The sequence below is a fragment of the Rattus norvegicus genome, chromosome 1 (genome assembly GCF_036323735.1).
Source record: "Rattus norvegicus strain BN/NHsdMcwi chromosome 1, GRCr8, whole genome shotgun sequence".
NCBI classification, from domain to species: domain Eukaryota; kingdom Metazoa; phylum Chordata; class Mammalia; order Rodentia; family Muridae; genus Rattus; species Rattus norvegicus.
This window is the reverse complement of record NC_086019.1, coordinates 109,078,274-109,102,918: the sequence shown is the minus strand read 5'-3', so window position 1 is coordinate 109,102,918 and position 24,645 is coordinate 109,078,274. Positions and strand designations below refer to the sequence as shown.

The 24,645-nt window shown below is 43.5% G+C and overlaps 1 protein-coding gene across 7 annotated transcripts in view; it reads right to left on the bottom strand.

The window, feature by feature from the left end:
• The window catches only part of Nell1 (neural EGFL like 1), an 864,397-nt gene that overhangs the window by 606,940 nt on the left and 232,812 nt on the right, over positions 1–24,645 (bottom strand). For all 7 annotated transcript variants that reach the window (NM_031069.2, XM_063275221.1, XM_063275215.1 and 4 more), the window contains 3 exon segments: positions 2,774–2,847; positions 14,427–14,529; positions 15,626–15,760. In NM_031069.2, the coding sequence (NP_112331.2) occupies positions 2,774–2,847; positions 14,427–14,529; positions 15,626–15,760 (312 nt within the window).

Below are 24,645 nucleotides of genomic sequence, written 5' to 3'. Positions count from 1 at the left end.
CCACACAGCTTTGGAGACTAGGTCATAGGAAATATCTTTCACTTTGGTCTTTTGGAGGGTTTGTTCTGGGGAAAATAGTCTCCACATGAGAAATGTCTCAGGCCATTACTCCATAAGAAGGTATCTACATAGCCATGCATGAAGGAGAGAATCTGTTTCAACTGTCTTATAGATGAATAAAGAAGTCATCTTGGGCATCCAACATCCTTATTTATGAATTCATCACAGGATTCTACCTTCAACATTAAAACCATTGTGGCCACATTGACACCCCAATTGAGAACTGTAATCTGACTGCATTCAACATATACAACTACAAGAGATCATTACAAAATATTGGTCTTAGTCTGGGGAGTATTTACCATACAAGTGTGAGGACCTAGGTTCAAGAACCCATATAAAAGGCTGGGTATGGCACTGTACTCCCCATGCCATCTCCCCCTAAGGAGACAGAGCTAGCCAATTCAACAAGTTTTAGGCCAACACAGAAAAACTATCTCAACACACTAGGTTGAAAATGCCTGAAGGCTAATGCCCAAGGTGACAAATAAAAGCCTCCACATGGACATATGTGAATATACACACACATTTGTATTTGTGTGGGGAGTGTGACTTACATATTAATTTTAGTTACCATGTTTTAGGGAGTTGGTGGCATAGCAATAGTCAAAACTATCAAGCTACTCCTGCCCATTTGTTCTCCATATCCTACCTTCCCCCCACAACACAGTCCCCCTTTTTCTCAGTTAATTACAATGCCTTTGCCTAATGAAGGCATCTAGCATATTTGTGGGCTCATGATTCCACTCTACTGTGACTACCACAGTTTCCTCTTGGGAATGCCTTCTCCTCTCTAAGTGACCAATCCCCACACAGACAATTAAAGAGGCCAAATTCTCCCCCTACTGAACATGCTAGATTTGATTGATAACACCAGCTATGCCCAGTGCTGGAGGCATTTACCATTACAAATATGTCTACCATATTCCTCAGTACTAGACTGTGCCTGCTTCCTGACTTCTGAGATCCCTGGACTCTGCTAAGTTTCATAGTCTTCCAGATTTTTGGAACTCTGTAGTTCACCTAGTATTGCTTTCAAAACAATTGACCGTTTTTGCTAATATTACCCAAGGAAGATTTCTGGCTTTCATAACCAAGACTAAACTGGAATTGTCTTTGACAAATCAGGCATCCTGACATCAGCATCAGAAATGAGCACCCAAAGCCATGTAACAAGACTCTTCAGATCAGTTTCTACTTGGTTCTTAAACCCTCCTTCTTATTCATCTTTTTTATCACTGCTACAGGTTGGCAACTCTTACCCATTACAATTCAACGACGCCTAGTACTTTTCCAACTACCCCTTCAGTGCAGGCATAGTGGACTCCAAAACTATACGGGTGCTATTACATGTCAACAAGCGCTTGCTATGGATACTTGTTTTCATGAAGGTCAGGTCAAGGTAGGCATTGTCTCACCTGTTTTCGAATTTTCTTTTTTTTTTTAAACTGAGCTTTTGAGTTAATATCTACTTGTCAGTGAGTACATAACCTGTGTGGTTTTTTTTTTTTTTTGTGTGTGTGTGTGTGATTGGGTTATCTCATTCAGAAAAATCACTCTATCACATATTACATCCCAACCACAGTTTTCCTGCCTTCCCTCTTCCCAGAGGCCCTCACCACACCCAGCACCTCCCTTCTCCCCAAGAACTATTCCTCCTCCATTTCCTTTCAGACAAGAGTAGGCTTCCCAGGGATAAGAATCTTCATCTATCTCCAATCTCTTTATGTACCCTAAAACTTCACCCTGCGAAATTATTTAGAACTTCCCAAATATAAATAATACTCTCTTTCCTTATGGCTCTGGCACCTGCAAATATTTTATCCTCCCTCCAAACCCCAGAATATACCTTCATCCTCATCAACCTAGGAAGTAATTACTGTTGAAAACTACCCATCACCTTCAAAGAACCCCGGTTGACCTTGATGCAGGGACCATAGTAGCTTGCAGTGCTCACAGCACGAGGGACTAACCAATAGGACCAGACTGCTCAGAGTAACTCAATATGACTGTCTCTCCTCCTCATGGCATGTGAACATTTCAGGAGACCAGAAGGTCCTTTACCTCTGCTTGCTGTATGTTTGTTTATTGCATGTTTCTCCCATGTTAGACTACAAGTTTATAAAGAAAACAATTTGCTTCCTGACATGTCTTCACATGCTAGGACTACACTGAGGTCCAGCATTTACTGTTGTACACATAGATCCTAGGGCAGTGCTGGAATAAAGCATTAGTTACTGTGTGTCCTCAGAGTGGGTGCTGGGATACCTCATCTTCCTGACTCCTATCTGCTGGGTGTCTTAGCAATATTCTTTACAAATTATTTCATGATGGTGGGACAATGAACAATAAGTAAGGGGAGTTTCCTAGAATTGTTTTACCACTGAGTGGAGCTTGGCCCAGTCAGGGATGGTATCACCCCACTCCCTTGCCTACCACTAACACATAACCTTTTCTTTGGGTCATCTGTCAACATCCCCATCCACAGCAGCTCCTGTCTTGCTTTCCTTCCTGTTCTGACTGCTTCTCGAGGCACACTGCCCACTTGAATGCAGGCTAGTCACACAGCAACAGTGACTAAATCCACCTTCACTCCAGCCTATTAACTCTGCTCCTCAGGGACCCACTTAGGCCAATTTGCCCCACAGAGAAACACCACGTGTCTATCTTCTGTCTGCTCTGTGGAAATGACAGGGGCCACGGATAAACTTACTCGACATTCCCGGCAGGTCTTGGTTAAAATCCGCTGGCCCTCAGCAAGAACTTTTCCTCCATAGATACATTTTGCTGCAAGAAAACAAAAATATAGTTCATGCCTAGTCATGCTATACTACAAAATGTCTTCAGAGTCTTCATCCAAAGCCAACAGATCCCACAGAGACATAGATTTCCTGAGTCTGAGCGATATTAACTTCTTTGTCTAATGTAAGCCATGGGAAGAGTAGCATGTATGGCCCCTGAAGTTCTCAGCAAGACCTCAGCTTTTTGAGTTTACTTTGCCTTCATAGCATAACAAAATTACTGGGGAAAAAAGCCAAAGGGTAAATTTTGGGCCAAAAGTTTTGTGGGTAGGTTGGTGTCCCTGTCACTCCACTGGAGTTCCTACCTGGCTACAGAAGATAGCCTCTCAGGCTCCATATCCCCAATGCTGAGAGTCACAGATAAGGTAACCACCACTGATTCTTGGATGTCTCCCTTGTCCCTGGTCTTTGTCTCATCCTGGAGATGTCCCCCACCTCCCCCTACCCATGTCACTTGCAGATTTCCATTCATTCTCATGGACAGCTGGCCATGCTTGTCCCTCCTACACCTGATCCTACCCCCCCCCAATTCCCTTCCCCATCTCATCTCCCTCCCAGTTCCCTCCCTCAATCTGCCTTCCATGACTATTTTATTTCCTCTTCTAAGTGAGATTCAAGCATCCTTGATTGTGCCCTCCTTCTTGTTTAGCTTGAGTCTGTGAGGTGTATTGTTGGTTTCCTATATTTTGTGGCTAATATCCACTTATAAGTGAATAAATACCATGCAAGTCCTTTTGGGACTGGGTCAGCTCACTTACAAGAAATGTAGGAACAGGGGATAGAGCACAGACAGAAGGGATAGTCAACCAATAACAGCCCAACTTGAGACCCATCCCATGGACAAGCGCCAATCCCTGACACTATTAATGATACTCTGCTATGCTTGCAGACAGGAGTCTAACATGGCTGTCCTCTGAGAGACTCCACCTAGCAGCTGACTCAGAAAGATGCAGGCATCCACAGCTAAACAGTGGATGGAGCTTTGGGCCTGAGACTCTTATAAAAGAATAGGAGGAAGGACTGTGGGCCCAGAAGGGGATAGAAACTCCACAGAAGACCAAAGGAGTCAACTAACCTGGACCTAACCTGGGGCTCTCAGAGACTGAACCACCAAGGCCTCCCTGCACATATGTAGCAGATGTTCAGCTTGGTTTTCTTGTGGGTCCCAAACAACTAGAGTGGGGGGGGGGTTGCCTGTACATAGGACATGTTTTAACTGGGCTGCCTTGTCTGGCCTCAGTGGGAGAAGATCCACTTAGCCTCGCAGAGAATTGATGTGCCAGGGTCGTAGGCCCCCACACACTCAGAGGGGAAAGGGGTAGAGGGGAAGGATTGTGGGAGGGTGTGACTGGAAATGGGGGCAGTAATCAGAATGCAAATTGAATTAGTAAGATAAATAGGTAGGTAGGTAGGTAGGTAGGTAGGTAGGTAGGTAGGTAGGTAGGTAGGTAGCCAGCCAAAGAGTCTCACTCTCTCTCCCTTCCCCCCTTTCCCACCCCCGCCTCTCTCTCTCTCTCTCTCTCTCTCTCTCTCTCTCTCTCTCTCTCTCTCTCTCTCTCTCTCTCTCTCTGTTTATATGCTCATGAGTACAGGTAGAAACATATATATGTGGTAGCTTTATATCAACATCGGGTATCTTCCTGTGCCCCTCTCCATCTTATTTGTTGAGACAGGGTTTGGTACCGGTCCTGACATGCTCTGCTTTTCCAGAGCTGCCATTACAAGGCCATACCCAGCTATTTATTTGAGTACTGGGATCTGAACTCATGTCCTCATACTTGTTTTGATGCAGACCATCCTACTATCATGCCTCTGGGTAAAAGTGCATATGTTCTGTTCATCAAAACTTTACACAACCCTGAGGATCCCCCATGTGCTTCCTCATAATTCTGAGAGGAGAGTGCCCTGAGTCCAGATGCACTTCATCAAATTCAGACAACTAAGACAGTCAGGCCAACCTGGACAATTGTGACATCAGCACCCTGGAGAAGAGGCCTTGAGAAAGGTGAGTTGTGTGGGCTAACAGGGAGGGCAGAAAGTGGAAGTCAGCCCTGTAGAACATTTCAAAAAGAAACAGCTCAATTTAGATTCTGCCAGGGCTCAGTCCTTGGCTTCACTTGCTGACTCATTTTAAGCATTTGCAGAATATGTCAATTTGCTATGACCCCTCTCTGATTCTACTAGATTTTTCCAGCCACTTCAACAAGAAACGGAAAGCAAAGGTCTGATTGAACTCTTTCCTGGCTAGATAAGGGCCTTCTAGCCCCAGCTCTCTAGAGAAACAGAAATAAATACACACTTGCCTTTAGTTCATAAAACTGCCTCACCTCTCAGGCCTTCTCTGTATCTATTAAAGTTGGGTTGACTAACTTTGGTAGTTCCCTGGTTCTACAGTCTTCACATACTCACGCAACGTTCATGTTCATAGTCCTGTAAGCACCTGCACAACCTTCATACTCACAGAAAGTGAAGAGCCCAGAAACAAATGCTGGTTTACTTAACGTGTCACCTCTGTTGGGCAGAGCTCTGACATGCTGCCCAGAGCTCTCTGTGACAACTGACATATTTATACAGCTGTTGGAACAGTGTTACCCAACAGGCCTCAGACAACTCTTGATCTGTGTTGTGCTATGGAGAGCCACTTTGCCCAAAGTCAAGACTCCTTACTGGACTTGCCCAAATCTGATAAAGTAATGATAAAATGACACAAAGTCTTGCCTTCCTGGACTGACTCAGGACAACTCTGAAAGGCCATTCTGACTGAGGATCCCAGTGGGAAGAACTGAGGCATTTGCTATGAGTATCTTGTCACCAACTTCTTCTGCCTGACTCTGCTTCCTTCAGCACCCATTCTGATGGCTAACTGATCCTGTGTGCCTTTTCTAATAAAACGTGTAGAATCTCCACAGCAGACTGTTCCTGGTCAACTCCTGGCCTGCAGCAACCTATACCACCCAGCTTCACCTTAATGCTCTCTTCTCCATGAATGGCACCATTATCTACCCCAGTGCCTTCTCTGTGTACTTCTTACTCAATCTTGTGCCCAGTGAGGAACCAAGTCAGAGCAATGCTTCCTGCTCAATCTATGCTTCTCCATTCCTTACTCTGACAGTGTCCTCATTAAGACTATGAGAGTCCCTCTTCTCCTGTGCTACCAAACCTCAGCCTTCCCCAGTCCTTCCACAGACAACTAAAAAGGCACCATGGTCTGTCAGCTTTTCCTGACCTCTCAAAATGTCAAAAACTTACCAAACCCCATGATTTTACTCAAATATTCATACACCATTTATGTCACAGTTATGCTCTCTCTCTCTACCAAGCATTGCATATATTCTTGTCTTCTACAGAAAAGCTCAGCTCTCCATTATGCACCTCTGTCTTAGTTGGGGATACTATTGCTGGGAAGAAACACCATGACTAAAAGCAACGATGGGAGGAAAGGGTTTATTTGAGTTATACTTCCATATCATTGTTCATCATCAAAGGAAGTCAGGACAGGATCTCAAAAACAGGGCAGGAACCTAGAAACAAGAACTAACATAGAGCCTATGGATGGACGCTGCTTACTTGTTTGTGGCTCATGGCTTGTTTGGCCTGCTTTCTTGTAGAATCCAGGACCACCAGCCTGGGAGTGGCATCACTCACAATGGGTTAAGCTCCCCCATCAATTACCAATTAAGAAAATGCCTTACAGGCTTGTCTACAACCAGATCTTATGGAGGCATTTTCTCAAGCAAGGCTCCCTCTTCTCAAATGACTATAGCTTGTGTTAAGTGGACATAAAACTAACCAGCACGATTGACTCCTTGTCATCTTGACACCCAAGGACATCTCTATTAAGCCACAACCTTTTCTTTCTTGTTCATCTCTAAGACTGCACATTAATAAAGACACCACTACAAAACATTTTACAAACTTTAAGAATCCCACAACCTCAAAAATTCAAATTCTTTAAAAGTTATGTTTTGAAAAACATCCATTCTTTTAAAGTCCAAAATCTCTGTCAAACTCCAATACATCATTTTTACATTTAAAGTCTCTCAACTGTAGGCTTTAAAAAAAAATCAAAAAAAAATTAAATGTTTTCTTACTTCAAGAGGAAAAGAACCAGGCCACATTCACGATCTGAATAAAGTAAAACCAAACTTTAAAAGAATAAGTAACTCAATGTCCACTATCTGGGATTCACTAATGACCTTCTGGGCCCCTGAAAGGCTCACCTGCTGCATCACACATGGCTTGTCTTCCTATGTACACTTTGGCTGGCTCCACTCCACCTCTGCTGCTATTCTTGATGGTGATCCTATGGTTATCTCAAAAATGCTCAGTTCTTCTGCCGCAACGTGGATGCACTTTGACTAATCACCTCTCCTGAGCTCTCTTCACAGTGCCAAGCCTCAATTTCTTTCTCTACAATGCCTTCAATTCTGGGGATTCTCCTACTACTGAGGCTGTACACCTTCTCCAAGAGCCTATCCTGGCTCCTCAGTGCCAAACCGCAGCTGCTATTCAGGAACCCTCCATGCCTCCCAATCTATTACCATCTGGGTAACTACTACCAAGTCTGGCTGTCAGGTGAAATGTACAACCTTGGTCACCTCTGGAACACAGCTTCTGTGTGCTGACTTTCAGGAATCATTTTCCAGAAGAATTCACATCAATGATGCTAGTCTCTTCTTAATCACTGCTAAATTTTCAGCTCCAGCCAACTAGCATCAAGTATCCATGCAAAGGATTCGCTTTAGTAGTTCCGCTATCTTATTAGCCACAGCTAATTCTTCCATCCCAGCTAACCAGAAACAGATTCTCAACTCAGAATAGCTTGTTCAGCCAGCTCTTTTACAGCAACCAAGACCACCAGTCAGGGATGGCACCACCCACAATAGGCTGACCTCTCCACTATCAGTTAATAACCAAGAAAATGCCCAACAGCATTATCCTCATCCCAATTCTTTCTAAAACCTTTTTAATTTACTTATTCACTTTATATCCCTCTCACTGTCTGCCTCCCAGTCACCCCCTCCCATAATCCTTCTCCCCCTTACCCTTCTCTTCTGAGTGGGTGGAGTCCTCCTTGGTCTCCCCCCATCCTAACACTTCGAGTCTCTGTGAAATGTGGTGCACCTTCTCCCACTGAGGCCAGACAAGGCAACCCAGTTAGTAGAACACATCCCATATACAGGCAACAGTTTTTGGGATAACTCCTGTTCCAGTTGTTTGGGACTCACATGAAGGCCAAGCTGCACATCTGCTACACACATGTAAGGAGGCCTAGGTGCAGCCTGTGTATGTTCTTTGGTTTTTTGTTCAGTCTCTGAGAGCCCCAAGGGTCCACATTAGTTGACTCCTGTGGAGTTCCTATCTCCTCCAAGGCCTGCAATCTTTCCTCCTATTCTTCCATAAGAGTCCCCAAGCTCCATCCACTGTTTGGCTGTGTACACCCCAATCTTAAATCTAGACATTTTTTCAATCTGACTTCCCTCCTCTCAATCGTGTCAGGTTGACATAAACATAACCAGAATACCATTCCAACGCTACACCCATCCATTTCTATCTACCCATCCCTTTTGATAACTTTAACATATACCCACCCTTCTGTTTCCACCCTTCTTACATGCATAGCCATACATTTCTACCCTCTGAACATATATACTTACTTATCTATTTCTACCATATATATATATATATATATATCAATTTTTACCCTTCCAAGATATTTACCCATTCATTTGCATCTTTTAATATATAAACCCATCTATTTTGTGCCTCCCAACATATATACTTACTTATCTATTTCTGCCCTCTCAAACATATATGCCCCAATCTACACCTTCCCCGCTTATAGCCATCCACTTTAATCCTCTCAATAGATAGATAGATAGATAGATAGATAGATAGATAGATAGATAGATAGATAGATAGACAGACAGACATAGATCCATTTTAATAATGCCCCATCTTCTCTTAAGATGCTTGTGTGTGGGGGGTGTCTGTCTGTCTATGTGTCTGTGTTGTATTTGTGATATAAGTGCTTAATTAGGTGGATAGGTACAGGGTGGGAGGGTGCTCACATTTGTGAATGGGGAGGCCCAGGTGAATATTAGATCTCTTTCCTCTGTTGCACTCACCTTCATTTTAACATGTTTACCTAAGCTGAGGAGCCAGTGACTTTCAGGAATCTGCTTGCCTCTGTATACACACATGGCTGGTGTCACAGGTTCATGCCACATTGTCCAACATTTCCATGGGCTCTGGGGATCCTAGCTCTGATCCTCTTGCTTGCAAAGTGGGCACTGCACAGACTAAGCCATCTCTCCAGACCCAAGAAGTTGTTCTTGAGCCCCCCCCCCCGAATCCTAATTAACTCTCCTACATGCTGTTTCCATTGTTCTTTGGGCCACACCCTAGAAGAGCATCTATCACATTGCATCGTAACTACACATAGAGCTTATGTCACATTGGATCTTAACTATACGCTTAATTTTACATCTTCCCCGCTGTCACCTCCATGAGAGTCAGAAGTGTAGGCATAATTGCGAATCCCACCTCAAGCCCAGTGCCTCTCTGGGCCTATTGTTGACTAAAAATGATAAACACTGCTTCAACTTCAACCTAATGAGCTCTAGTGAGGAGTAAAAAATGACAACAAATCCCCTGGCCTGCTAGGAGTTATTTCTGCTATTCCATGTAGTTTCCAACATCCCAGAGTTTCAGAGCAAATGCGGCAACAGTAACAACACCTAAATAAAGGGATGATACAGCTCCCTAGGTGATTCTTTCCTCGTTTCTTCATTTTAAAAAATCTCTTTTATGCCTCAATGTTCTAGATAAATCCATGACTGTGACTCATTGCTCCAAATGACACTCTGGGTCCGCCCACCACCCCATTCATTGGCTTACACAGGAAGAACCCATCTCCAAGACCCTGGGATTCCTGTCTGAAAAATTCCCATGCTTCTAAAGACAGCAGCTGACAACTCGGCAAGGCGGCTCGCTCCACAGTGACAGTTCTGCTAAACACACTCCCATCCACGCTGCCATCTGTTTCTTGGCATGGACTGGGTGATGCAGAAATTCTTCCCTTCTTTCCCTTTGGCCCCTTGCCTCTCCACAATGGTATTAACACGCTTGCTACCCTGTCTTGAAACATTCGGCTGGCTCCTTCCTTTTTCTGTCAGGCTCATCCAGAACTCCTATATGGAGATAAAAATGCCCTACTGTTTATGCCACACTCAGAGACACATCCTGCATCCACCGGGCCACTATAAAAAAAAAATAAATGTCTGCTGAATTTTATGCCGTCAAATCATAGGGAGCTTTGGGAACTGGGGGATGATATCAGCCTGTGTCTGTATGTCTCCATTACTTGAGGCTGTGTCAAGGTGCAGAAAGTTCACATGACATGGATGCCAGGAGTCCACAAAATAAACTCAGACAACTTGTGGGATTGGAAAGTCCCCCTGCGTTCATATTCTCCCCTACTGCTCTGATAACATCCCTTCTTTCGCTGTCATCTCCTTCTTTATGTATAACATCAGTCCTCATTATCAAACCTCTTGATCTGCAGCCAAAAGACTTATTTTTTGATGTCTGAGGAAATTCAAGTGCAAGGAGAGTCAGGCCCTACTGCCTCTGGCTGGGCACTGGAGAATTCACTTCTACAGCTTTCAGTGTGAGCAGACATGCACATGGATACCTGGAGCCCCTCATGGCACACCAGGGACGTGCAAAGTAAGAGTATTTCACAGTGTCCAACCATGAAATTGAAACCCAGTCCCAGCACACACTTCCTCATGATGTCAGAAACAAGCATGTCGGGCATTAAGAGACAGTTTATTGTTCCTCCTGCACTCCCCGACACCCGTGCCTTTGGATCTGACCTTGATTTCTTGAGTTCAGGGGCTGGACACTTTGGCCACATGGGTGCACACTGAATGAACAATTGACAGGTGCTGCTTTTGGTCTTCCTGTCAGATGCGCATAAGCGGTTCCTCTGTCCACATTCAGATCTTCATTACCTCACACATGTCAGCCATCCCTGGGCACTTGGTGACTTTGACATAGCACTCTGCTTTATACTAAAAGTACCTGGCTGATCAGAAGTACTAAACACCCAAAAGTTCTCCCTTCCTCAGTAAATTACTTTGGTTAGCTTCTCTGAGTAAGATACCCACATCAAGCCGGGTATCACCAAGGCATCTCCAACCCACAGATGTCAAACAGAAGGCATGATACACATAAGCACACACAAAACTGTTTCTTCCCTCTGCCCTGTCTCTGTGCTTCACGTGGCTTGTCTCCTGTGGGCTCCCGTTCAAAATGTGGCACCTGCTCTCTCTCGCACAGACACTCCTGTAAATCAATGCTCGCATGCCAGGTCCTTTAGCTGTCACTCACAGCCCTCCCTTCTCTTCCTCTCCCCAGGCAGTCTGGCTGCTTGCCCCATCACCTTTATATGGAAGATGTCCAAGTCCCAGGCTTGGCCACTGCCTCGAGCTCTGTTAACACAATGTCCTTTCTTAAGTCACTTCTCTGAGTGTCCCATAGCCTTGCTTGAAAACTTCATTTAAAAAAAAAACTGTATCTATATCTGTGCACCTGTGTAAGTTTATGTATGTACCACATGCGTGTTGGTGGCCAAGAAGGCAACAGGATATGAGAACTGAAGTTAGAGGCCATTGTGAGCTGTGGATGCTCAAACGCTCACAGAGCAGCCGGTGCCCTCATCCACACGATGCCGCCCACCACCCACCTCCCTCCAAAAAAACTTAATTTTTAAAAATAACCTTGTATTTGTTTTTTATTTTTGTTTTTTAATTATTTTTCCATTAATTAATTTATTTATTCGCTTTACAACCCGGTCTCAGCCTCCCTACCTACTGCCTCTCCTCCCAGTCCCACCCTCACAAATCCCTCCCCCAATTACTCTCTCCTCTTCTTCTCACAGAAGGGGAACCCATCCCCCCTTGGGTACCAACCCACCATGAAACATCAAGTAGCAGCAGGACTAAGCACATCCTCTCGCACTGAGGCCCAACCGGGCAGTCCAGCTAGGAGAAGGGGATCCATGACAGCCCCTCTTCAGTTGTTAGGGGACCCACATGAAGACCAAGCTGCTCATCTGCTACACATGTGTGAGGCCTAGGTCCAGCCCCTGAACACTCTTTAAAATCCTTAATTTTTTTTAAATTAAAAACAACTATTCTGTGTTTAATTCTATGTGCCTTTTTTTTTAACCTATATGTTTCCATCTGACAGGTATGCTCTTACTCACACAGATACCTAAAAGGCTCTTACTCCTTTCTACATAGCAGCTAAGCTGCTGCTTGTGAACATTCCTAGACATGCATGTGTCCACACAACTCCACAACTATAACTCTTCAATTATGGACACTGGAACTTGTGCCTGGCTCAGTGGGAGCTTCTCTTTCACAACCCAAAGCGGACGCCCAAACCCAAAACTACCTAACAGAGATTTCTACTTAAAACCTAGTAAGAAATAGAAGTCTTCCGGGCCAGAAGTTCTCAACCTTTTAACTTTGTAATCTATTGTGTTCATATTCCCACTCAATCTCCGAGCATCTAAGTATCATCAGAGTCACTGAGAAGATGAGTTCTATGTAGCCAATTTGATCTGCATTCCACATAAATACAAAACTCTGCTGTTACCATTATGTCATGCTTCAACATCTTGGCAAAAAGTGGGCAACTTTCTGGGATCATCTTGCAACTCAATAATTCTCAAATAAACCAGAATACAGAAAAATGTCAATCTCGCTAACATATAATAAAGAGAATTAATTATATGTAACCAAGGCCTTAAGGGCCAGCAAGATGGCTCAGCAGATAAAGCCACCCACTGCCAAGGCTGATATATGAACTCATTTCCTAGACACACACAGCAGAAGGAGAGAACCGACAGCCAGTGATGTCCTCTGAATCCCACATGTACCTACACACACACACACACACACACACACACACACACACACACACACACACAAAATAAATAAATAAATAAATAAATAAATAAATAAATAAATAAATAAATGCAAAGGAGTCTTGAAAGTGTCGATTTGGGGCCCAATCATTCTACACTGGACAATCTTATATTAAAGAAATTCAAAATAATCAAAAATGTGTTTTTGTTTGAAGCACATTATCATGGAGTCATTATAATAATGAAAAATGGGAAACAACCTAGACCTTTGATAACTGGGAAATGGTTATACAACAGTGAAACAGTAGGAAAGCGAAATTCAGTAAAATAAGATTCATTGTATTTAAAACACATCTAAGTGATAATGGCTAAGTCAGCCAAGCAGAATTTATCAATTCCATTTGTGTTTGCTTGCCTGCTTTTTTGGTTGGGGGATGTTTTCTTGTTGGCATTTTTGAGACAGAGTCTCATGTAAGTCAAGCAATCCTCAAACACACTATATATCTGGAGGTGGCCTTGAACTCCTAACCCCTCTGCTTCTGTGTTCACAGTTCAGGAATGCGTGTATGCACCACCCAGCTAGGCTGCCACATTTCCACCCAGAGGTTTTTCTCTCTGTTTCAGTTGCTTTTATGATGCTTTTATCCGCAGGCCTTGTAGTCAGCCAAGGTAGCTTGGGATGTCAGTAGCCTTCTGGTCTAGGGAAACTGATTCCCTCTAGGCTGGAGCATCTGATAAAATGGGGTGCTAACAGTGTAGGTTACTTTCCCATGAGAAGCCAATATATTGAACAGAAGTGTCCAGCATAGTACAGAGCATAGCAGGCACATGCAGGGCTCTCCCCGTCTTAGTTTACTTTGTGCTCTCTGCAATGGTAACAAGAGCACCTTTCTAAGTTCTCTTTTTTATGTACACGTGTGAGTGGCTGTATATGTATGTGCACCATGTTTGGTACCAACACCTGTAAAAGAAGGTGTCACGTCCTGTGGAACTGAAGTTACAGATGGTTGTGAGATGCCACGTGGGTGCTGGGAACTGAACCTGGGTCCTGTGCAGGAGCAGCCAGTGCTCTTAACTGCTGAGCCATCTCTCTAGGCTGAAAAGGTACTTTTTATCACTGTTACTTGGGTTGGCCAACACGGAAAATAAATGTTTCAGCATTTCAAACTAATTTCATACTGAGAGTTCTAAAAAGGGCACCTTAATAACAAGAGATCTTTCCAAATCCTCAGAGAAACTAAATACACAATTTGACCCTTAACTTGATCATTTAAAATAAAAAAAAGGACCAAACCACATAAGCCTGGGGTGTGGGGGGGGTGGAGGGAGGGGTGTCTTATGAATTCACACATCAAGTCCAGCCTAGTCTTAGTACCTGGAGAAGTGAGTTGGTCACTTCAGAGGTAAAGCATGGGGACAGTAATTAGGGTGGGTTAGGCGCTGTTTTGGAGGAGGAGGAATCTGCACACAGTGTCTGCTACAATGATGGGAACTGAACCATTCGGCCCTTTTCTCCAGTATCAGACCAACTGCCACTGCTTTAACTCACAAATGTTAGTCCTGAAACAGAGAGAAAATACCTGGAAAAATACAGAGGACCACTCTGACCCCTGGTGAATACTTACGTCTGCAAACTTTACAACACTGGCCGGAAATGTGCACAGGAAGTGAGTCTGGGGAACAGTTGAGCGGGGGACAGGACATCCTGCGGCACTCCACGGCACCACTCTGAGAAGGGAAAAACAGAGAAAGGGGTCTCTGAGGTGCTCTTAACACGTCTATCTCAGAGGAAGTTTGCCTCACTTCCCCAGGCCCTCAGGGAGACAGGGCAATGTGGAGAATTCCCAGAGCCGTCCACAACCACGAGTGAAGTATTCTCTCTGGCCAGAATGAACCTCTGTCACCTCAATTACTTTTCTGATAAACATCCCTGGCTTCAGCCACCTGCCCGTGTGGACTAAGTAGATTAGGCAGAAAACAAAAAGCCTATTTCTATGAGAATATAAATAACACCTTTAGTAGACCTTGTCAATCATTTTTAAGTCTCTAACAATCCATGTTGTGTTTTCCTGGGCAAACAACGGCATTCTTCAGATATTTATCAGGTAATTTCAACTGGACAGGGTTTACTACTAATCTGAGGTGAGGCTCTGATGATTTTTCTGAGACTAAAGGAGTCTACAGATGATGGATATTCCATAAAGCAGGGAGAGGTGGATGTCTGTAGTTCTCAGGGACAGACACCTTGCAAAAAAATATAACACAAACACCGAGAGACTAAACTGTTAAAAGTTTATGGTGGGGGCTGGAGAGGTGGCTCAGAGCTTAAGAGTGTGTACCACCCTTTCATAGGATCTGAGTTCAGTTCCCAGCATGCATGCTGGTCAACTTACAACCACTTGTAACTCCAGCCCTGGGAGAACCCAAAACGTATGGTTCCTGTGGGTACCTTCACTCTCACCTACACACTCACACAGTGACGCACATGAGAACACATCATTGAAAGTAAAAGAATTAAATCTTAAAGTGTGTACTCTAGGAGAAAGAATAAAGAGAAGAAAGCTCCCTGTAGGCCTGGAAATCAAAGGAATCTCTGCCTCCCTCCATACCTGACTTTCAGACTCCAGACAGTAAGTTACTTAAGCACAAAGTTAGATTAAAGAGTATAGAGAAAAGAAGACTTTAATTTCTAAGTATTTGTGAATTGCAAGCGTTACGAAAGGTGAGTGGGTATATGGGAAGTAACACTATGTGTTAAGTAGCATAACCACAAGTTCTTCAGCCGACCTGTGTCCTGAAGAGAAGAATTAAGCTAGGGGCTTACTTTGCACGTGCAGTTCCTACAGTTGTCACCATCCACCCAGGAGTCTTGGTCCCTGTAGAGCAGCCCACTCACTTGGCAGGTCTTCTCACAGTGGCAATTTTCCAGTTGACCAAGTCTCGTCTCTGCATAATTCAGCTGCAGAAAAGATTTAACGGCTGTAATTTGTGTGATTAGATTGCACTGTTCCAGCAAAGCTAATAGTAATAAGGAGGGGAGGGGGAATCCAAGGAAAGAGGGAAAAAAATCGCTGAGTAGTTTCCTGACTCTTAACAGAATCTGTTTTCTGGTTTTCACGCAGGTAAAATCACACTAAATTGAAGACATGCTGTCTCCCGTGGTCTAATGAACATCAAATGAGACATTAAATGGTGTCTCTGGAGCCTCATGGGTATACATGACAGCGTGTGCTTACAGCACAAACCCACACAGATGTGCTGGCAATGAGTGAGTTCCCGGGAATTGATTAGGATGCTGAGTAGAGATTTAATTGGGAGGCCTCGTGCGCTCACATCTGTCTCTTACCATCCTCTCTGTGCAGTTTGCAAAAGTGAAGGCATAACTTCCTCTCGAATGAAAATTCTGGGGGCTTGCAACAAGAAAAGAAAACCAGGAGAGAGTTCAGGGTCTTTCCAGATCAGTGTCCCTAAACAGAATTCATTTGAACATTCAGAGGAAGGTCAGGGGAGGCTGAGTAAACCATAATTGAGATCAGGAGGATATGGTTGGTTGACTGGCTGGCTGGTTGCTTGGTTGGTTAGTTGATTAGATTAGTTGGTTGGTTAGTTGATTAGATTGGTTGGTTGGTTGGTAGGTTGGTTGGTTGGTTGTTGGTTGTTGATTGGTTGGTTGACTGGTTGGTTGTGGGAGAGGGCCAGAGACGGTTCAGTGGGTAAAGCACTTGCCAGGCAAACGTGAGGGAGTGAGTTCCATCCCCATCACCCAGGTCAAAGCTGGGTGAAGCAGTTGTCTGTAACCATGGTGCAAGGGAGATGAAGACAGATCTCTAATGTTCATTACCAAGGCTAGCTGAATTGAAGGACTCTTGATTCAAGGGGAGACTATCTCAAAAAAAAAAAAAGATGAATAGTGGGAGAAGAAGACATGAGCTTCTGGTCTTGAAATACACACACACACACACACACACACACACACACACAGGCACACACAGAGGCACACACACCAACATGCATGTACACACTTCTCTGGGGTAGTCGTTCATGCTATTAACCACAGATGCTTTAATCTACAAATTCCAAGGGAATATAAAGCTCAGCCATCCTCACGAGGAACTCCTGGGAGTGATTATCTTGGGTGGCAGCATACTCGTTACCTCCAGAGGAAAGCCTCCGTTTAGTTAGCTCAACATGCTGAAACAATCCTCTTGATTCAGAAAAGAAAACTCTTTCCCCTTTCCCTGATGGATGGTTCTTCCTTGACTCCATCCTGCACAAGCCTTACCTTCAAACCTTGAAGATCCTCCTGCCTCAGCCTGCCCTTGGCCCCATCCTAAGCAAGCCTTGTCTTCAGATATCTGAGGCCCTCATGACCTCACCCTACCCATGGCCACACTCAGCACACTAGGTTCCCTTAAAATGTTCTCTGCCTATGGTTCCAATTCTCTATCTGAAATGTTCTACGTTCAGCCTACTCTAGTTTTCCTGCAAAAACACAGCATAGAGCCAAAGAGTAGTTCCATGGTAGTATGCCTGCCTGGAATGTATGGAGCCTAGTTTTATTCATGGCCACATACACACACACACACACACACACACACACACACACACACACAGAGAGAGAGAGAGAGAGAGAGAGAGAGAGAGAGAGAGAGAGACCTCCCCACGCCCTACCTCCTTCACATAAAGTGTCATCATGAGAAGCAAGTACCAATTCCTAATTTCTCTTTTCTTTCTAAATCACACCTTGACTACCAATGCTTTGCATTTGTTTCCCTTAGAGAGCAGAGCCGCCTTGGATCCAACAATGACAATTTCAAGCCAGTATCTTAGGTATAATGGCAAGCCTGGGAAACATCTTTCTTCTATCGCGCCATCTTCCTTTTATCAATATTTTTATTGTGCAACAGTTTTATACACTTATATAATAAATTTAAGTCATATTCACAGGCAGCCCGTTCTCTTCCCTTATCTCCTTCTCTCTCCCTTGGGAACCCTTTTTCTTAACAAGGCCCCCTCCTCTTTCCATGGCTCTTCTCGATGTGTGACTCCCTGAGTTAAACTGTAGCTTCTTACCCAAGCATGTGTAGGAGGTTCACCAGGGCAGGAGCAAATCACACTATCCCACTGAAGGAAACCAGGTGCACCCTCAACAACTATCAGCTGCCAACAGTCAGTCCCATGCTCTCTCCTGTGCTTCTGAAGAGCACGACTCTCAGAAAACACAGTCCATGTGTATTCTAATCTATGCCATGGACCCTTGTGGCTGTTTCTGTCATCCTTTTCCTCCATGCACTTGTAATTTCTCAGGGGAAGGTGTCCTTCGTTACCTCCTATGGTGAGCTGCAAACGTTAGAGAAAGCAGACACCTCAGCTACCTATGTGCTGGATCTGAGAACTTGCTTTAAACTCCCTACAGGTCCTTCTAATATGTACGATTTTACTTAAAGCTCCAGCCTAATTATAGAGTTTCTAGAATCTATGGTAATTAAGATCTTTGGGAATTCTTTAGGAAGCAAAGATAAAATACGTTTCCAAGAGTCTGGCGAGGTTAAGTAACCGAGCTGCATATACATCAAAGATAATGAAACGACAGCTCATCACTCACTATATTTATTCGATCTATTAGCCCCTGTAGTTTCTACGTGAGCTGGGGATGAGCAAAAACAGAGATGAGTTAGACATGCCTGCTAAAGGTGGCTCCAAATGGGGCTTATGACCTCAACGGGAAGTGTGTGTGCCTTCACCTTAAAATTCTAGAACAACTCTTGGTGTTTATGTAACACCAAGAAGGAAAGTCCTTAGAGACCCCATGATCTGAGGGGGAGCTTTACCTACTGAATTTCTGTGATATGGGAGCTTATCTGAGGTCAGCCTTTGAGATGACCTGTGTCCATTCAACAAAGCTGAGCTATGTCCATCCATGAGGCGCCAGCCCTAAGAATACTTCATTATTAATGTAATACATTTTGTTTCCCTGTCTGAACTTTCTTTTGACTTTTAATGTTTAGTTCTGTCTAGCAACATGAAAAAGGCCTAATCTGTATAATAGGGAGAGTGTAATAAACAGATAACAAAGCAAAGGGATATTAAGGTAAAAAGAAATCTAATTTTTCAAAGGCATTTAATATGTAATCTTGCCTACTTTTCCTCTGCTAAATCCTATAACAACAATAAAGGAGAAAAACAGCTCTGAGTCAAAAAAATTGAATTACATTTTCTGCTATTGGTGGGAGCATACTGAATTTATACAAATTCATTTTGAAAAGCTATTTCTACACAACTGCCTCTCTCTGAGGATGCCTGAGATCCCAGCTAGATACAGTTTCAGGTCTGCATCTCCATTGTGTTTACCTCTGTTCTCTCACTTATCTAAGCCACCACAGACTGACTCACTTATTCTCAGCTCTACACACATTGGAAGACAGACAGCAGAGGGCTTTTTCACAGAAAGAGGTCAATGAATGGATCCGAGTACATTAGTCAGACAGTAGACTGACTTTCTGCTTTGAAGTACTATGTGGTGCTTGCTATATGGATGGGAGAAAATGTAAATATCTTCTACGGTTAAACCCACAAGCTTAATTGGAAAATCATCACTGAGTTCCTCAAACAAGAAAGGTCTGGGGGTTGGGGATTTAGCTCAGTGGTAGAGCGCTTGCCTAGCAAGCGAAAGGCCCTGGGTTCAGTCCCCAGCTCCGGAAAAAAAAAAAAAAAAGAAAGGTCTCAAAATTAAATATGTGATAGTTTGAAAAACTCTTCTCAATGGAACTTGATTTGTCTACACGGATTTCGGAGAGACAAACGAAATCAAGAAAGTCCAACTCTAGGAGCTGGTGAGTTGATATAACAAGTAAAGCTGCCTGTTGCCACGCATAAAAAAAACTGAGTTCCAAGTGATGGAGGGAGGAACTGACTCCTGAAGGCGGGCATTGTGCTACATTCGTATGTATACATGCAAACTTAAATAAGTAAACAACATTTTCAAAAGGAATTCCCAGTCGTAGAAAATCTAGCTAGCCCTGATTAATGTCTTAGAATTCAGTATCACAGAACCCCCCCAAAAAAATCAAAACTAAAAATACCAACAAATGGGCTTAATGTAGGAAAACACAGTTCTCGAGGAACAAAGTCCAAATGACCAATATGCATATGAGAAAATGTTCACCCTCATTGGGAGGGCTGGTTTGAAATTGTCAACTGATCACAATCTAGAATTTCCTGGCTTGAGAGTCTAAGTGAGGACTTGTCTAGAGTAGGTTTTCCTGTGGGCATGCCTGTGAGGGATTTTTCTTGACTTGGTTTACTGAGGTGTGAAGACCCACCCTGAATGTGGGCAGCACCATTTTCTGTGCTGGACACTGAGCTAAATGTCAAGGACTGAACACGCACACGCATCCACCAGTTCACTGCTCTCTGCTCTTGACTGGATTGAATCTGACCAGTTGCTTCAAGTTACTGATGCTTTAACTTCCCAGTTAAGGATGGACTGGAACCTGAAACGAAGAGCTAAGTGAGCCCCATGTCCTTTAAGTTGCTTTTGTCCAGGCCTCTTATCACAGCAACAAGAGACAAAACTAAGACTTTAGCCATCTGAGAAATGGGCCGAGAGAATCCATCTCACCCCAGTCAGAATGGCAGCTCTCAAGAACACAAAAGCAACTGCTGATGGGTGTATGTCAAAAGGAACCCAGTACACTGAGTGGGAACATACACTAGTTCAGTTACTATGGAGATCAGTATGAAATTTCCTGAGAATAGACATACTAGATGGGCCAGCTATGCCACTTCTCAGTATTTACCAGATCAGGACACCAACCACAGAGAGACTTGCATATATATGTTCTCTTGTATCACTGTTCACAAAGCTAAGCTGGTAAACCAACCACGGTGCCCAACAACAGAGGAATGGATACATAAAATGCATACATACATACAATAGGATTCTTTTTCAGCCATAAAGAATAATGAAATCATGTTATTTACAGGGAAAACAGGGATGCAACTAGAGATAATCACGTAAGGAAACAAAGTCAGTCTCAGAAAGGCAATGTTTTACTTATTTTTCATTTGCCGTGATAAAGACCTTAACCAAAAGCAACTTGAGATGCCAAGGTTTATTTCTGCTTAGTTTACTGACTATTATGAGAGGAAGGCAAGGCAAACTCAAAGGAGGAACCTGAAGGCCAAAACTAATAGATTCTGTGAAGGGGTGTTGCTAACTCACTTCCTTCCATGGCTTGCTCAGTTTTCTTTTTTATATAACCCAGGACCACATACTGAGGGGTGATACCATGTTCTAGACTTGCTCTCCAGAAGAACTTTGAGGTTCCACTGTAACCACGCATGAAAGTCCACATATAAAATATCATATAAAATATCTTTTCAAGTCCCCCTCTTCCTGCTGCAGATCAAAGCCCTGATACCTAGGAGATGCTGCTGGCATTTGTGGTGTCTAGCCACTGAGGAAGCTGTGCATTTTTTAGAGATCCCTGGTGGTTCCTGGCTTACCAGTATGAACAGCAGCCAATGCTCACTGAATATGAATCATTATCCTGCACCAAAGTCATGGGCTGATGTCAGAAATAATTATCTCTATAGATAGGGATGTGGCAGCCGGAAAAGTCCAATGGCTTGTTCAAGACTAGAAAAATCAACAACAATGACAAAAGAAGGCTTAGTCTCAGGTCATTTTGATTCCAAATCCTTGTCTCCATCTCTGGCCTGAGCTCTGATTATATTTGTGTCTAAATCACATCTGCTAGATAACTCAAACCCAGCTCCAATCATGTCCCACTAACACTTCTTACAGTGGGTTTATTGAGTTGAAGATGAGCCCTGACTCCAAGTAGACTTGATGCCTTCCAATTCTCTTTGCATCTTGGAACCATATTCAGCTTCCAGTTGGCCTCACATCCTTCAATCTGCCAAATGGATAAATGTTTTTGTTTCCACCAAGATGGTAGACCAGATGCCCTGAAGAACTTCTCTACCTGAATGAAAATACTGCATTTAATATATAAGTAAAATAATCTCAAAAGTCACCGTGGACACATTTCAAAAGAAAGATACAGAAGGCAAAGCAGAGGGACAGAAGGGAACCCAGGTTACTAGCAAGTACCAAGGCGAACATGTACCCTGAAGGTTTCTGCTGAAGTTCAGAACTTTTGAGCTCTCATCTTAACGGTTATTACACAGGGGTGGGGAAGCAGATGGACAATATAGTCTAAGAGTGTGGCCCTTAAAGGAAACTCCTGTACAAAAGTAAGGGTGTAGAGGATAAATGAAAAGGAAAAAAAACCCTATACATAGCACAGAAAGGGGAATCTTTGCAAAGCACAGAAAGGAAGGAAGGGAAGGGAAGGGAAGGGAAGGGAAGGGAAGGGAAGGGAAGGGAAGGGAAGGGAAGGGAAGGGAAGGGAAGGGAAGGGAAGGGAAGGGAAGGGAAGGGAAGGGAAGGGAAGGGAAGGGAAGGGAAGGGAAGGGAAGGGAAGGGAAGGGAAGGGAAGGGAAGGGAAGGGAAGGGAAGGGAAGGGAAGGGAAGGGAAGGGAAGGGAAGGGACGGAAAAGGAAAAGCCTTCCTTTACCACTGATAGGAGGAAGAAAAATTTGTCCTTGAGAAATTCTTTACAAATTCTTCTCACAGATTTCACCTGACCTACTCTTGGTTGGGAGAGCCACTCTGTGAGGTCAGATGATATAAACAGAAGGAGTCTCATCATCCTTGGAGAAGCACACACAATGTCATTCCAGGGCTCAAAAATCACCAGTTTCCAGGGAAAACAAGCAGTTCAGAGGTAAAGGGTGAGGTAAAAAGTCTTGTTCCTGGCCAGGACTTCCTCCTCACTGGGTGGCTGCAGGGGATAGGATATACTCACTCCCTACAGTGAACCTAAGAACTAGACCATAGCCCAATGAAGTAACCCTTTTTGAATTTGATTTCTTCTTCCTTCTCCTTTCTGATAATTCCATCGTCTTGCTATCCACCAATTAACATCCACCTCTTCCCTTCTACAACACATTTTATTTTACTTCTCTTTACAATCCTCTTTTCTTTAACCATAATTTCTTTTGGATATAACTGGAATTTCAAGGTCTTAGAGTCTTGAGTTCTAGTCCTGGCTCTGCCTTCTATTTTCTCAGGAAGAGCTACCTCCTGACCCTCAGTCTTCTTCTCCTCTGTGAAGTATGTTGACAAATTAAGCTAAGTTCTCAGAATTATTTGGAGAATCAAGAGTATATCAAACATAAAAGATAAGCATTGGATCAAGCACACAAAAACTTTCAATAAATGTACCTAATGAATGAATTTCCTGTTTCTTTTACATCAATGCAGTCAACCAAAATCTGTCTACTATTTATTTTTATGTAGCCTGTAATGGTTCTCACACTTTTCAATGGTTATATTTTAGGTTATTCACGATTATAATTTAATAAAACAAGCATATACACAGTATCCCAAATATTGCCTCTGGGCCTGGAAAAGCCTATCATTTGCTAGTTAGGTGTAAGTGTGTGTGTGTGTGTGTGTGTGTGTGTGTGTGTGTGTGTGTGTGTGTGTGTGTGTTCCAGTTCCCATTCTAGATTACCATAGCTTCCAAACAAGGCAGTCAGAACGAACACACCCTTGTAGAATTACACATCTATCTATTTAGAAGGAACAGACTTATGAATTTGAAAAGTACCAAGGGAACATGGTTGGAAGGTGAATGAAACCATTTTCAGCTTATAATTTCCCACAATTAAATGTCTTCTGCTTCACAAACGCCCACTTTACATAATAATGTTTGAAGGTTAGAGTTCATTGTGTCTCCTAGACAGTGTACTGCTCAAAAGAGCAAAATGGCACTGCCTACAATGGGAGACAGTGGGAAAGAAAAGACCATCATGGGAGCTGAGAATGGAGTCCAGCCATCCCCTGAACCTGAGTGGCTTGTGTCTTGTTCTAAAAATTTGCTAGCACACTAAAATATAATTATCAGTATTGAGATCAAGCTGCTGCCGACAATGTGGCATAAAAGCCTCTATGTGCAACCAGCTGGGAGAGCGAATAATTGCCTGTGATTCAAATTTCCTCCATACTATGAAGGTGAAAAGCTAATGCCTTAGGACTCCAGCCTTGGTCTCCATCTTTCTCTTTACAAAAGTTTTCTCTCTCTTTTCCAGACAAAAGAGGATCTGGTGTGGGGCGCTAGAAGACAGTTTAATGGCTTATGTGCTTGCCCTTGTAAGAGTGAGGACTTAACTTTGTTCTCCACTTCCCAGGTAAAAAGCCGAATGTTCTGGCCTGTTTATAGCATCAGCAATAGAGATGCAGAGATAGGAGGATAGCTAGGGCTCACTGGCCAACCAGTACCATCATTAGTGAGCTCTAGGTATAGTGAGAAAGTCTGTCCCAAAAGCCATGGCGGGAAGTGACTTGGGAAAGTAGTAATACTGACTTCTGGCCTTACCACTTATACATGGGTGTACCCACCTATGTGCGCACGTGACACACACACACACACACACACACACACACACACACACACACACACACACACACACACAATCAAGCTCAAAGATGTCTTGGCCAAAAAAGTCTAGTTTGAGATAGAAAGGTTGCCAGTCATGGCATGATCTATGGCTCCCAAATACATACCCACCTCCCCCTGCATTTCCACATGCCACAGCTGAAGGCCAGCAGCAGTCAGCCACAGGTGAAATGGGACTAATGTATCATTTTCACTGTTATTAAAATCCTTACTTTTGCAGAGTATAATGTCTCTTAGGTCCAACCTAATTCTTCCTTTGCCCTAGGCCAAAATCTGTGTCCAGGACTGATCACTCTGGTAACAACAGCATGTT